Genomic DNA, 13,464 nt, shown 5'->3' with positions numbered 1-13,464 from the left:
GGGGGTGGGGGGTATCGGGGTGCTGAGGGGCTCAGGCGTCCCCGAGGCGCAGGTCGGTGTCCTTGTAGTGGCCGGGGAACATGTGGGTGCCCACTAGGCTGGCGGTGGGGTGGGGGTCGCCGGAGGGGAAAGTGGGGGCGTGGGGGGGGGAGCCATAGGGCTCAGCCAGCAGTTCGGGGCCCAGGCACGCCGGAAAGTCTGTGGGGGGGTATGGGGGGGGCAGCCCCTCGCGGTGACCCGGGGGGGACACAAAGGGGACGTAGAGCTGGGGCAGGGTGTCGAAGGGCTCCGGCTCCCCAGTGAAGAGGGTGAAGGCGTCTTCTGTGGGGGAGAAAAGAGGGGTTGGGGGGGTGAGGGGCCAAGGCGGGGCCCTCCCAAACCCCCAACAGCCTCCTGGGTGTCATCAGAGCTGCAGGGGAGGAGCTGGGGGGGACCGAGGGTCGTGGGGGTGTCCCCAGGGCAGCTCCCCACCCTGGGGGTGGACCCCAGGGCTGTGGGGGTTTTGGGGACTTCTCCCAGCTCTGGGGGTGACCCTGGGGGGGGCTTGGGAACCTCTCCCAACCCTGGGGGGACCCATCTAACATTGGGGGGTGTCTTGGGGAACGCTTCCAACCTCAGGAGTGGCCCCATGGGGGTCCCCCCCATGGGGGACCTGGGGGACGCTGGACAGGACCCAGGGCTGTGGGGGGCTTGGGGACCTCTCCCAACCCTGGGGGGTGTCCCCAAGGACCTTTCCCAAGTTGGGGGGTGACCTCAGGGACTTAGGGGGTCCCTGGGGCATCTCCAAGTCAGGGGGTGATCCATACAAATGGGGGCAGGAGGGAAAAGGTCCCAGGGGACACCCCCAACCCCAGGGGTGACCTGGAGACATCTCTCACCCTTTGGGGGGGCTCTTCTGACCCCGGGTCAGGCTAAGCCCCCCTTCCTCTGGTTCCGGCTGTGGTTACCAATGGGGGACCCTCACCCCTGTCCCCCCGCCGTGTCCCCCCTGGGACCCACCTGCTGCCGGCAGCGGTGCAAAGTGATCCATGTATCCTGGCGGTTTCTTCCTCCTCTTGGCTTCGATCCCATAGGGATCTGGGGGGGCAGGGAGGAGGTAGAGTGAGAGGAGCACTCCGGGAAGGGGGGCTGGTGCTGGGGTGCCTCCCCAAGAAGTGGGGCGGGGGCCCTGCTGGCACCCACCTGAGCCCGAGAGCTCCTCCAGGACGTCGGGCATCCCCCGCTTCCGCTTCACGTTCACCCCGTAGGCGTCTGCAGGGGAAAATGAGTGCCAGGGTCCCCCCCAGCTTCCCCTCCACTCCCTCAGCCTTGTCCCCATGCTGGGAGCCTGTCCCCAGCCTGGAGAGAGCCATCCCCATCCCGCAGGCCTTGCCCCCGTTTCCATCCCATGTCCCCATCTCAGGTGGGCTGTCCCCATCCTGCGGGCCACCATCCCAACCCTGGGGGTCCTGTCCCTGTCCCAGGGCCCTGCTGTGCCCCTGGCCGTGCGGTGGCCACGCGGTACCATGGTCGGTGGGCAGGTAGGTAAAGCGGAAGGCCTCGCTGCAGACGCTGTCAGTGAGGCGCTGCAGGAAGACCTCCACCTCCACGGGCTCCGCCAGCTCCAGGTGTTGGTAGGGTGGCGTCTTGAAGACGATGGCGACCTGGCGGTGAACGTCGGCCTGCGAGAAATCCGCCCGTGCCTCCCATGTCTCCTTCCGGAAAACCACTGCAATGTCCTCTGCCGGGATTGGTGGGGGGAGGGAAGTGTCAGCAAGGTGGTAGGACCCCCCCCCTCCGCCCCTCAAAGTCACTTACCGGCACTTGGCATCCCCCCTCCAGCACCCTGAGATTGCCCCTCCTGCACCCAGGTCCCCCCTTTCCTTCCCTCCACCTCCCGCAAGCAGCCAAGGTCCCTCCGTCTGGGCTTGGGGTCCTCTCTCTGGTGCTGGGTCCTCCCCCTCCAGCCCAGGGGCCCTTCCCCTTCAGCAGAGGGGCTGGGAGGCTAAAGGACCCCCTTGCTCTCCCCTCCAGCACCCAGTTCCCCCTCCAGCACCCAGGGGGGGTTAGAAGCCTGGAGAAGTTGGCAGCTCCCAGCTCCCAACCCCATTTGGACCCATCCCCCAATTTTTCCAGCAGCTCCAGCATCCATCATCCTCCTTTACCCCCATCCTGGCTTCCCAGGGGGGTAATTTGGCCCCCAAAGATGCCCTCAGGGTCGCAGGGTTCCCAGCTCATCCCTGGTACCTTTCTGGACCTTGTCGCAGAGGAGGTAGAGCTCCTCACCACCCGTGCAGGGACCACTCTCCTTGTTCATCCGGCAGATCCGCAGCTCCGAGGTGTTGGTGGACTCTGCGGGCAGCACCACGGCTCAGACTGTGACCAGGCTCGGGCAGCAGGGACATTCAGCATTGTCTCTTCCCAACCAGCCTCATGGGATGCAGGTGACCACCCCAGCCCGGGCGCAAGGGACAAATTTGCACTGGCCACGTGGGACCAACCCTGGCCAAACCCCACAGCCTGAGCCAAGCCCCAGTGAGGAACCGAATGGTGCAGTGTCACCACCCAGTCCAGCCCACAGCAGGGAGGGTTCTGGAGGTCTGGTGGACCAACCAGAGACACAAAGCCCCCCCCCCCCCACCTACTCTTGTCGAAGATGGGCTCTGAGAGCACAGGGCTGAGGTGCCGTGTCTGCCCGCAACTGTCCTTGTAGGAGGCCTGGAAGCAGATCCTCACCACGTTCATGTCCACCTCCTGATGGTTCTTGAGGGAACCAGCTTAGGGAGAGGAGAGGGGATGGTCAGTGGCCCCACGGGGAAAGGCTGGGGACATCCATCACCACTGGACCTGTATCCCCTGCAGTGACAGGGTCTCAGCCCCCAAAACCATCTCCGCTTGAGCCCCCCACCTTTGAAGGGGTCAATGCCCAACTGCAGCTTTTTCTCTATCGCCGCCTCGATCTCCTTCTTCTTCACACACTGGATACCCAGGTTGCTAAAGCTGCCGGGGAGCAGAGACATGCTGGGGAGGCAGCTCCCCCTACCCAAAACCCCTGAGGACCCAGGTGTCCTGTCCCTCCCAGCCTCCCACTGCCCAGGGAACCCCCCAAAAACCAGTCCTTGGCACAAGCTGATGCCCACGTCCCCGTGCAAGGTCCCGGATGCAGCCCAGCACAGCTCCCTGTCGGCAGCGGGGCTCATCCTGGCATTGTCTACCTGTGCTTGGGGTTGGTCTGGGGCTTGAGGATGACCTCGCAGAGCCCGTTGCTGCAGTCCTTGCCCACCAGGCCATGGGGGTGGACACGATAGGGCCAGTCCTTCCACACCAGGCACGCCGTCACCTTCACCTCAGGGATCGCCTGGCAGTTCAGCAGCTGGGGAGACACGAGCCCGTGACATCCATGGGGCTCACGCATCCCCCCTGGCACTCACGGGGCTCTGGCAGCCCCCCAAAACTCTTCTGCCACCCCCAAGCCTCAGCCCGCCCATCCTGGGCTGCCTCCGAGCTGCTCACCTCAATGGCCGGCAGCGTCTTGCTGGCGTCGGTGCTGCTCTCACCCAGGATGCTGCCAGCCGAGCGGCCCTCACACTCATAGCGGAATCGCATGCCCCGCTGCTTGGGCTGCTCTGTGATCACCAGCTTGGGTGGCTCCAGCAGCTCCTCCAGCTGGTCCTTGCTGTGCCCGGTGGCTGGAGACCAGCGGTGCCGCCCACCAGCACCCGTTGTGCCCCGCGGCACCAGCTTGGGCGACAGCGAGAGAGTGCTAAGGCTCTGGGCAAGCTGTGGTGACCGTGTGTCGGCTGGCAGCACCACGGCACCGTAAGGCACCAGCCCGGATGCCAGAGGGGGCCGAGTGGCCACCACAGGGCTGGAGCCACGGGCCACCAGCTTGGCTGAGCCTTTGGGCAGTGCTTTAGGCAAAATGGGGGCCGGATCCAGCTGGAAACCATCCTCCTTCATAACCTCTTCGATGATCTCTGTGGGATGAGCCGGGTGTCAGGGCAGCCCCAGGATGGGGAGGACCCCGAGTCCTGGCTGGGATCCCTCTGGGCTTGCCACGACTCCCCTGAGCCAGGGGAAGGGACAAGACCAGCCAGATCCTGCCTTGTTTCCACCCACAAATGCCTCCTCTGTGGTCAGGGCAAGGGCAGAAGACAGAGCAACTGTCAGGAGGGAGGAGATGTCCCATCCCCTCCCCTGGACCCCATTGCATCCACATGGGGGGTTTGCTGCTCGACAGTACACAGCTCTGCACCCCAAATCCTGCTCACGGCCCCGGGGAGGATGGATCCGGCCAGTCCAGGCACACAGAGGAGGGGACACCATCACTGGCTCCATCACCTGAGGCTCCAGGATCCTGCTCTGGCCAAGGTCCCCCAAAAATATGTGGCAAAACTTACTGGTTGCCCATGGTCCACTCACCTAAATCATCTGAAATGACAAAATCCCCCCCTGAGTCTCCCTCCAGCTCCCCCCGGCTGTGAGGAGCACTCCCAGCCTGCAGGGGCCAAGCAAGACCTCTGGTCCTGGGGTCCCAGCCCCCTGGGGAGGTCCCCCCACACCAGGAGGGGACACCAGGATCCAAGGGGGTATGTGGGGGGGTCTTACCGGTCACGGGTGTGGCGTGTGCCATGGCCAGGCCGGGATCCTGCAGGGCAGCGCCTGTGGGGACACACGATCATCACCCCAGCAGGACTGGGGGGGGGGGGGCACAGGGCCGCTATGCCCCCAGCAAATGGATCAAAGCTCTCCCAGAAGAGGGATCAGGGGTTCACCCAGATCATGTCCCCTCCTCCAACTGAAATGAGGGGGTCCCGGGACCAGGATCCCCCCCAAAGCAGGGATCTGCCGCCCCCAGCCAGAATCAGGGGTTCCCCAGCACCGTGACGCCCCCCGGGGACAGCAGCTGCCCTCCCCGCTCCCACCCGAGGAGGTGTCAGGGGATTCCCATCATAAGTACCTGCCCCCCCCCAGCCCTCCCCGAGCAGGAACGGGGGGCCCCGGGACCACGCCCCCCCAACCCCTCGGTGACACCCCCCAGGGCAGGAACCGAGGGTCACCGGGACCGTCCCACCCGGTGACGCCCCGTCCCCGGCCAGGGTCTGCCGGGTCGCCCCCCCGCCCAGAAGGCACGGGCCCCCTCCATGCCTCAGGCCCAGGTACTCCCCCGGGTAGGCCCCGACCCCCCCGGCAGGTCCCGGCTGCGTCCCCCGCCCAAGGCGGGCCCCGGCCCCCTCCTCCCCCGGGACAGCTTCCCCCCACAGGCAGCCCCCCTCCTCCCGGTGCCGAGGCTCACCGAGCGGCAGGGCCATGTCCCGCCGGTCCCGGTGCCGGTGCCGGTCCCGGTGCCCCCGCCCGCCCCCGAGGCCGCGCGGCCGCCGGAGCTGGAAATCCCCGGCGCGGGCGGCTCCGCCATTGGCTGCCACCGCTGAGGTCACCGCCGCGGGGCGGGGCGGGAAACCCCGGCGCGGGCGGCGTCTCCATTGGCCCGCCGGCGGTGACGTCACGGCGGCGGAGGCGGGGCTGGGAGCCGGGTGGGTGGATTCCCGGCCCCGCCCCCTGCCCCGCCCCCTCGTTGTCACGTGCCCTCGGTCTCGCGAGAGCGGCAGGAGCGGCGGCGCAGGAAGATGGCGGCGCCGGGGACGGAGGTGGCGGTGGGGCCTGCGCCGGCCCCGGGGCAGGTATGGGCGAACTGGGGCCGGGGAGGCCGCGACCGGGGAGGAGGTGACCCGTGGGGCGGTTCTGCTCGGCGGCTCTCGCTCGGCTGACGGTGCCGTGCGCCTCCCTCCTCCCCGCAGGTGACCAGCAACGGCAGCGCCGGTGGTGGCGAGGCGGCGGCGGCCGAGACGCAGCGGCAGCAGCCGGCGCCTAACGCCTGGCAGGTCATCAAAGGCGTCCTCTTCAGGTGAGTTCCGCCCGGTGCCACCGGCCTGCCGACCCTCCTCCCTCCCCTCCTCCCTCCCCTGCCATGCCACTGGCGCCTCAAAACCTGGGGTACAGCGGGGCCCCGGGGCGGGCAGGCGGCTCGTCTCCGCCGTCCTGGGGGCACAGCGGGTCCCGGGGACGAGCAGGTGGCTTGTCCCCCCCCCATCCCGGGACACAGTGGGGTCCCGGGGCATGGGGGGCCAGTGCTGCCCCGCATGTCTTGGGTGTCCTGCCAGGAGGAAGGAAGCCCATGGGCTGGTTGCCCCTGCCACCAGCACAGGGCTTTCCCAGAGCTCTGAGGTCTTGAGCTCCTTCCCGGATTTTCCCCAGAAGCCCGGGGTCTGGCTCACCCCGGGCAGGAGCAGCTGACACTTGCTGGGCTCCTCTGAGGAATCATTTGCACTTCCTATGCCTGGCCGCGGGGAATCCAAAGTCCACGCCGTGGCACGGACGACTCCCATCGTGGTGCCGAGCCCTGCCCTGGGTCACTCCTGCTTCCGTGGGGAAGGACAACATCGGGGCGTTTCCGCTGGCACACCTGGAGCCAGTATGGTGCATTTGGGTGTGCTGCTCCTGGTCTCGGCAGCACTGCGGTGAGGAGACCGATGCCGGAGCTGCCAGGTCTCAGTTCTCAGCTACTGAATAGGCCATGAATCCCTTTCTGGAAGCCATGACTCCTCCTCCCGTCCATGAGCTGCCTTCCCACTCTGCTTCTCGTCCTTCCTGTCCCACCAAGGGCAGGTTTGTTCCTTTCCAAAGCACTGTCTCCCCCGGCAGATCTGGCGTCCTGGCCGGGGGAAGAATGTACCGTTGTCTCATCGTCAACGGAGCCTTGCCCTCAGAAGGACTTGGAAATACTCCATCCGTCACACTTGGGTGGTGGAGGAGGCAAGAGGGAAAGCCCTGAGCAGGTGATGACCGCATGCAAAGAGCAATAGTCTGGTTCCCAAAACCTTCAGGAGAAGCCTTTCCTGGGTGCGTGGCAACGTCCTGGGTCATGGATTTAGGACTATTGATGGGCCTTCATAAAAGCCTGCAGCGAAGACTCTGTGCCAAGCCCTGCGGGCTCCCTCTGCTCCAGCGGCCCAGCCAGGAGCGCATGGGGACACTTGTTTGTGCTTTTGAGCTTTCCAAAATGCTGTGGCTCATCTTAATGAAGAGTTACACTGAAGTAAATCTTGACGTATCGTGGGGTCTCCGGAGACTTCTCCTCACTGTGCATGGAAGCATGGCCATGGCCGTCACTTGGTCCCAGGAGCCGTTGTTTGGTTGCTGGCACTGCCCACCGTTCCAAGTCTTGTTATCCTGTCGCTCCATGCACAGGGTGGGAGGGGGAAGTCTGATTTAGTGGCACTTGGGGCATGGATGAAGGGACCCTCACACCTTACCTGCAAAAAAACCCCAAAACAAACTAGAGAGCTGAAAACTCTTGTGCCTTGGGACATGCTGCCAAAAGCCTTCCAAAACGGAGGAAAAAGGCTTGATTTCTTTCAATACACTCGAAGGCTGCTGCCTGTCTCGGCTCGGGGAGGGCTGTAGGGAGCATGCGGAAGGGACCCATCCCAGTCTCTGCGCTGGGTGCTTTGGAGAGCAATTCCTGGAGGTGGGGAACTCTCAGGGCCGGGGGTTTGGGGGTAGGGGGTGGCTCTGGTCTGCGCTGGAAGGTCTCTATGTGGCCAGGAGCATGCTGGAATCTGTCCCTTGCTCATTGGGTGACTGTCGCTTCTGCCACGTGCCAGCTTTGTCCTGTGGCTTTGGTGTCCCTTTGGTTTGGCATCAGTTTGCCTGTGGAGGGCTGAGCACCTTGCGTGCGTGACTGGGGCATCTGCCAGGAGCTGGGGACACCCTAGTGTCCCTGTCCTGTCCCAGGGATGCCTTATGCACCCCTTAGCAGCCTTCTCTGGGGTACCTCAGAGCGTGACTTTCTCGCTGTGTCCTTGAGGCAAGTGCCCAGCACCTTTGCTCGTTTTCAACATGCTCCTACTGTGCCTGGTGCTGGGGCTGAACTGGCCCAGGACCAGTTTGCTCTGGCTGGTGCCTCTCACCTGAGGGTGAACGCTGACCATGATGGAAATAGATGAAAACAGAGAGTTTTGAAACGCGGGCTCATCTGTCCGACACTAATGATCTTCCTTCTCCCGGCCCCAGGGTTTGCTTGCGGGAGGCTGCGTGCAATTTGGCTGGGGAGGGCGGCTGAAAGGCCTGAGCAGCTTCTCCTCCTTCCTCCCACAGGATCTTCATCATCTGGGCCATCAGCAGCTGGTTCCGCCGTGGGCCGGCGCCGCAGGAGCAGAGCAGCACGGGTGGGACGCCGCGGGCCCCCAGCCGAAACCTCTTCCCCAAGGACACTTTAATGGTAACGCTGGTGGAAACCGCACCATCCCCTCCTGGGTGATGTGGTGGCTCTGTGGCTGGACCTGCTGCTCTGGCTCCGAGCTAGATCTTAAATCTAGCAGAGATAAATTGTGGCCCTGCCTGTGGCTGCAGTGTCCTGTGCCTCTGGGGCTCAGCAGAGTGCCAAGCTGGTTGGGAGGGGATTCTGTGGCTCTGTGGGGCGATTCGGGTGCTGATATCTCACTGTTGGGCTGCGTTGTCCACCGGTGGCTGACATCCTCCTCTCTCTGCAGGACCTCTATGTTTATATCTCAGAGCACGAGCACTTTACAGACTTCAACGTCAGCTCAGCACTGTTCTGGCAGAAGCGGGATCTCGTCTATGGGGACTGGACCAGTGGGGAGAACGCTGACGGGTGCTACGAACACTATGGGGAAGTGGACATTTCGCAGGTGGGTGCAGCTGCTGCTCTTCCTGGGAGGTTTGAGGCCGGGTGGGTGATCATCAAGGGGCTGGTGGGGATTGTCCAGATCGCGCTCAAAGCCATCTTGGAAGCTCTGAGTGGAGCTGAAGTGTGGAGTTGCTGCAGCACTTCCCTGCCATCGCCTTTATCCGTATCCCCTTTGCTTTGGAGGTTGGGTGAGACCCTGTGGAGTGGACTGGTGTCCCTTCCAGGCGTGCTGCAGAGGTGACAGGGCTCGAGGCCATTGTTTTGGTGACCAGCTGCTTTCATATGGGCTCGATGGCCGCGGGAGGACAGTTGGCATCGGTGCCAGGAGCCATATGAAGGCGGACGCCGAGGTGGGGATGTGACAGCCGGGCTCCGACCACATTCCAGCCATAACCGCTCCTGTTGGGGTGCGATTTCAGAGCGTCCAGCAGAATGGCTCCATCTACATCCACGTGTACTTCACCAAGAGCGGCTTCCACCCTGATCCCCGGCAGAAAAACCTCTACAGGCGCCTCGCCACCGTCCACACCTCACGAAGTACGGCCCTGGGGTGGGAGGGTGGTGCACGGTGGCCCGGGGGTGGCACTGGGGAAAAGGGCACCCCAATTCCCATGTCAAAACGGGAGCCCGAAGGAGTCAGGCTGAGCTCTGGCTTTGGCTCAGCAAAGGCAGATGCCTCTGGGGAAGATTAGGGCAAATATCTGACTCCCCACGGCCTGAGCTGGGCGTTTTCTGCACTTGGTATTTGTCTTTTGTGAACCTATGGAGGAAAAATCTCTTTAAATCTGTGCAAGCTCTTGGTTTCCATCCACGTGTGGGAGGGGGGTCCCTACCTGTATGGGGGGGTGTAGAACCACATCAGCATTGAGAAGAGGAAGGAATTGCCACGTTCAGGTCTTCCTGCACGAGAGGAAGATCCAGACACTTCATCTCAGGTGTTTTCCTCCAACAGCGATGTGATTGTCTCAAAGGTTTGGCTGTTAATCTGGCTTGTTGTCTCCAGACTACAGCCTTTCCCTGTGATAACTGGAAGATCTGTGAGACAGTCCAGATTAATTAGTTCTGGGGGGTGATGTGAGGGAAACTGACTTCTCCAGTCAGCTTGTGCCTGTCCTGGCCGTAGCCTCCTTAGATTTCCTTCCCTACCTTCTTGTGCGGAGCCAGAACCTCTCACTTCTCTTTCCTTCCAGTGATCAACAAATACAAGCGCCGGCGGTTCCAGAAAACCAAGAACCTGCTGACGGGTGAGACGGAGGCAGACCCTGAAATGATCAAGGTAACCAGCTTTTTTTTTTTTTTTTTTTTTTTTCCCTATTGGCCAAAATCCTAAATACTCGGGCACCTTCCTCTGGTTGCAAAGCTGTTGGGAAGCGCTGCAGCGGATTTCCCCCTCCTGCCTGGGCTATCTCCCTCCTGCTCTGCGGAGGGGGAAGAGAACGATGATTTCCTTGGAGTGTTTCTGGGACAGGAGGGTTGGCTTGGCCCCTTCCCGCTCCACCCACTGCCGCTTTGTTTAAGAGGGGGGATGGTGGTGGGCTAATGCCAGGCGAGATGGAGACATGCTGGCTGCTGTGCTGGTCATGGAGCCGATGGTATTTTTGTTGCAGAGGGCAGAAGATTATGGTCCCGTGGAGGTCATCTCGCACTGGCACCCCAACCTGACCATCAACATGGTGGACGACCACACACCCTGGGTGAAGGGCAGCGTCCCGCCCCCCCTGGACCAGTGTAAGGGCTGGGACGCGCCAGGGCGGCTTTACGCCTCCTTGAAGGATGAGTTTGGGCTCTTATGGAGAATGGAGGCTTGTTTCCCCATCATCAGCATCACCCCCACCTGTATGGGAGCTTGCGCTGGGGTTGAGCAGCCTCTTGGTCTCTCCGAGTGGGATGACGGTGACGACGGCTCTCGCAGCTCCGTCCCCTGCTCAGCCCCTCCCTCTTGTCTTTTCCCCGGCTCCAGATGTGAAGTTTGATGCCATCAGCGGTGACTACTACCCCATCCTCTACTTCAACGACTACTGGAATCTGCAGAAGGACTATTTCCCCATCAATGAGACCCTGCAGCGCTTGCCCTTCCGCCTCTCCTTCTGCCCGCTCTCCCTGTGGCGCTGGCAGCTCTATGCTGCCCAGAGCACCAAATCCCCCTGGAATTTCCTGGGAGAGGATCTCTACGAGCAGTCGGATGAGGAACAGGACTCGGTGAAGGTGAGAGCTGCTTGCGGGCTCCCCTCCTCCCAGCTGCAGCCCCCGTAGGTCAGGACCTCTCTCTTGTAGCAGCTCCTTCCCCCGCGTTTCATGTCTTTCCCCAGCTTTGCTGGAAGAGTGCTCAGGGCCTGTTCTTCGTTATGGTGCTCCTTACTAATTACCTTTGATGCAAAGAGGGAGGGGGGTACAGGCAGCTGCCTGTCTTGGCTGCATGGGGGGAAGGGAGCTTAGAGGCCCTGACTGTAGCAAGCAATTAAACCCTTCGTACTCCTTGGTGCCCTGGGACTGGCTGGGTCCTCCTGGATCCTCCTCCTTCACCCCGGTGTGGGATGGAGCCTTCAAGAGGTTTCTGATGCCTGTTCCAGGTTGCTCTCCTGGAGACCAACCCCTACCTGCTGGCACTGACCATCATTGTCTCCATCGTGCACAGCATCTTTGAGTTCTTGGCCTTCAAAAATGGTGAGTGCTGCAGTGGGACCCTCGGGGATACGAGCGGAGGGACAAGAAGGTGGTGGGGTGGCCCAAACCCCTCTCCCTGCTCCTCCGTGACTGCTTGGGCCCCTTCCCAACAGACATCCAGTTCTGGAACAGCCGGCAATCTCTGGAGGGGCTCTCCGTCCGTTCAGTCTTCTTCGGTGTCTTCCAGTCCCTCGTTGTCCTCCTCTACATCTTGGACAATGAAACCAACTTTGTGGTGCAAGTCAGTGTCTTCATCGGGCTCCTCATTGACCTCTGGAAGATCACAAAGGTCATGGATGTCCGGGTGAGCAGTGGTTTGGGGGTGGGGGGTGTGTGTGGAGGTGCCCCCCAGTCCTGCTCGGTGACACCTTTCCCCTCTCCTTTGGCAGCTGGACCGCGAGAACAAGGTGGCTGGAGTGTTTCCCCGTGTAACCTTCAAAGACAAATCAACCTACATCGAGTCTTCCACCAAGGTGTACGACGATGTGAGTGGGGGTGGGGGGTGAATGAGGGGGCCAAAGACCTCGCCACGTGTCTCCTCACTCTGTTATCCCGGTTTGAGGACTCCCCTGGGGCAGGGCATATGGTGAAACGGGCTGCAGCCCTTCCTTGGTCTTCAGGAGCCAGGGAAGTGCAGGGCTGGGGCTCTGGCACCTTCCCGGTTGATGTTGGGTGTCGCTGCCTCCCCAGATGGCTTTCCGGTACCTCTCCTGGATCCTCTTCCCCTTGCTGGGCTGTTACGCCGTGTACAGCCTGCTCTACCTGGAGCACAAGGGCTGGTACTCCTGGGTGCTGAGCATGCTCTACGGCTTCCTCCTGACCTTTGGTGAGCGCCCCAAATCCCCCAGTTGCGAGGAAGGGTACCTGGGCTCCCTGGCACCGGCAGGGCCTTGTATGGCTAATGAGGAGACCCTCCCTCACCCCCAACTCCCGCAGGTTTTATCACCATGACCCCCCAGCTCTTCATCAACTACAAGCTGAAGTCGGTGGCCCACCTGCCCTGGCGGATGCTGACCTACAAAGCCCTCAACACCTTCATCGACGACCTCTTCGCTTTCGTCATCAAGATGCCCATGATGTACAGGATAGGCTGCCTGCGGGACGGTAGGGCCTGGGGGGGGACAAGGGAAGGGGGGGCAACTCCTGCGGGTCCCTCCTGCCTCACCCTCCTCACCCCTTTCTTCCTCCTTAACCCCCCCTCCAGATGTTGTCTTCTTCATTTACCTCTACCAACGCTGGATCTACCGGGTGGACCTCACGCGCATCAACGAATTCGGTGTCAGCGGGGAGGACCAGGTCTCCCCCCCACCCCCCCTGCCCGCCAGCCCCCCCCCAACGCTGCCTGATGGAGTCCCCCCGGGGGGGGAAAAGCCCCCAGAGGACAAGAAGAAGGATTAACTGAACCCTGCCCTCGCTGGGTTTTTACCAAACCTGGGGGCCGGGCTGGGCACGGGACAGGGGGGGCCGCCGGGCCGGGCCTTCTGTGTCCCCCCCTCCCCATTGCCCCCGGGATTGGGGGGTGGGAGGGCAGCTGCGTGGCCCCCCCAGGGAGTGGTGGGTGCCCCCCTCCGCTGTGTTTCATGTCCTCTGCCCCCCCCCCCCCTCCCCCCCCCCCCCCCGTTGTGTGCTCCATCCCATCGTGCCGGTGTGTAGGACAGTGTCACGGAGTTCTCGCGGCGTCGCCTCTTCCATAAAGAGCTGATTTCACCCCAAAACCTCCCGCCTCTGCCTCCGCCCCCCTCTCCCCCCCGAGGGTTTGGGGGTTCTCCTTTAGGCTCTCTCTCCCCTCCCCGCCCTGGAGCAGGGCCCCCAGGGATCTTGTAGGGAAAAGAGGGGGCTCCCTGAGACCCCCCGTTTGGGGGCACCCCTTTCCCCCGGGGAAGGGGGCCCGGGCCTCCCTCATGGTGCTTATGGGGGGGGGGTCCCAGTCCCGGGGGTCCCTCCTCCTACACACGGGGAGGATTCCCGTCCTGGGGGTCGGTCCTGGTGCACACGGAGGGGTGGGGGGTGTCCCGCTCCGTCGGGGGTCCCGGGAGTCCCTCCTCATACACACCGGGGCTATCCCGGTCCCGGGGATCCCTCCCGGTGCTGGGGGAGGGAGGGGGGTGTCC

The 13,464-nt window shown here is 63.0% G+C and overlaps 2 protein-coding genes across 2 annotated transcripts; one reads left to right on the top strand and one right to left on the bottom strand.

The window, feature by feature from the left end:
- Positions 1-31: 31 nt before the first annotated feature.
- RELB (RELB proto-oncogene, NF-kB subunit) lies at positions 32-5,463 on the bottom strand. Its single transcript, XM_074165174.1, is given in 12 exon segments — positions 32-321; positions 1,000-1,077; positions 1,183-1,251; positions 1,505-1,720; positions 2,227-2,331; positions 2,625-2,756; positions 2,888-2,979; positions 3,195-3,352; positions 3,493-3,956; positions 4,588-4,641; positions 5,276-5,375; positions 5,377-5,463. Coding segments are annotated over 12 exon segments (1,845 nt in total).
- Positions 5,464-5,592: 129 nt separating this feature from the next.
- On the top strand, positions 5,593-13,064 carry CLPTM1 (CLPTM1 regulator of GABA type A receptor forward trafficking). The gene is made up of 14 exons (XM_074165183.1): positions 5,593-5,660; positions 5,778-5,884; positions 8,137-8,260; positions 8,532-8,690; positions 9,109-9,226; positions 9,880-9,965; positions 10,297-10,417; positions 10,650-10,894; positions 11,260-11,353; positions 11,467-11,657; positions 11,743-11,838; positions 12,044-12,179; positions 12,290-12,457; positions 12,558-13,064. Exons 1-14 carry the CDS (start codon positions 5,607-5,609, stop codon positions 12,749-12,751), a joined length of 1,893 nt encoding a protein of 630 aa, XP_074021284.1. The 5' UTR covers positions 5,593-5,606; the 3' UTR covers positions 12,752-13,064.
- The last annotated feature ends 400 nt before the right edge of the window (positions 13,065-13,464 follow it).

The sequence above is a fragment of the Numenius arquata genome, chromosome 35 (assembly GCF_964106895.1).
Source record: "Numenius arquata chromosome 35, bNumArq3.hap1.1, whole genome shotgun sequence".
In the NCBI taxonomy this organism is placed as follows: Eukaryota; Metazoa; Chordata; class Aves; order Charadriiformes; family Scolopacidae; genus Numenius; species Numenius arquata.
This window is presented reverse-complemented; position numbering and strand designations above follow the sequence as displayed.

Coding starts and splice junctions, on each gene's coding strand:
- CLPTM1 (XM_074165183.1), top strand. CDS start 5,607: ATGGCGGCGCCGGGGACGGAGGTGGCGGTGGGGCCTGCGCCGGCCCCG. Junction 5,661..5,777: donor CTGCGCCGGCCCCGGGGCAG/GTATGGGCGAAC, acceptor TCCTCCCCGCAG/GTGACCAGCAACGGCAGCGC. Junction 5,885..8,136: donor ATCAAAGGCGTCCTCTTCAG/GTGAGTTCCGCC, acceptor TTCCTCCCACAG/GATCTTCATCATCTGGGCCA.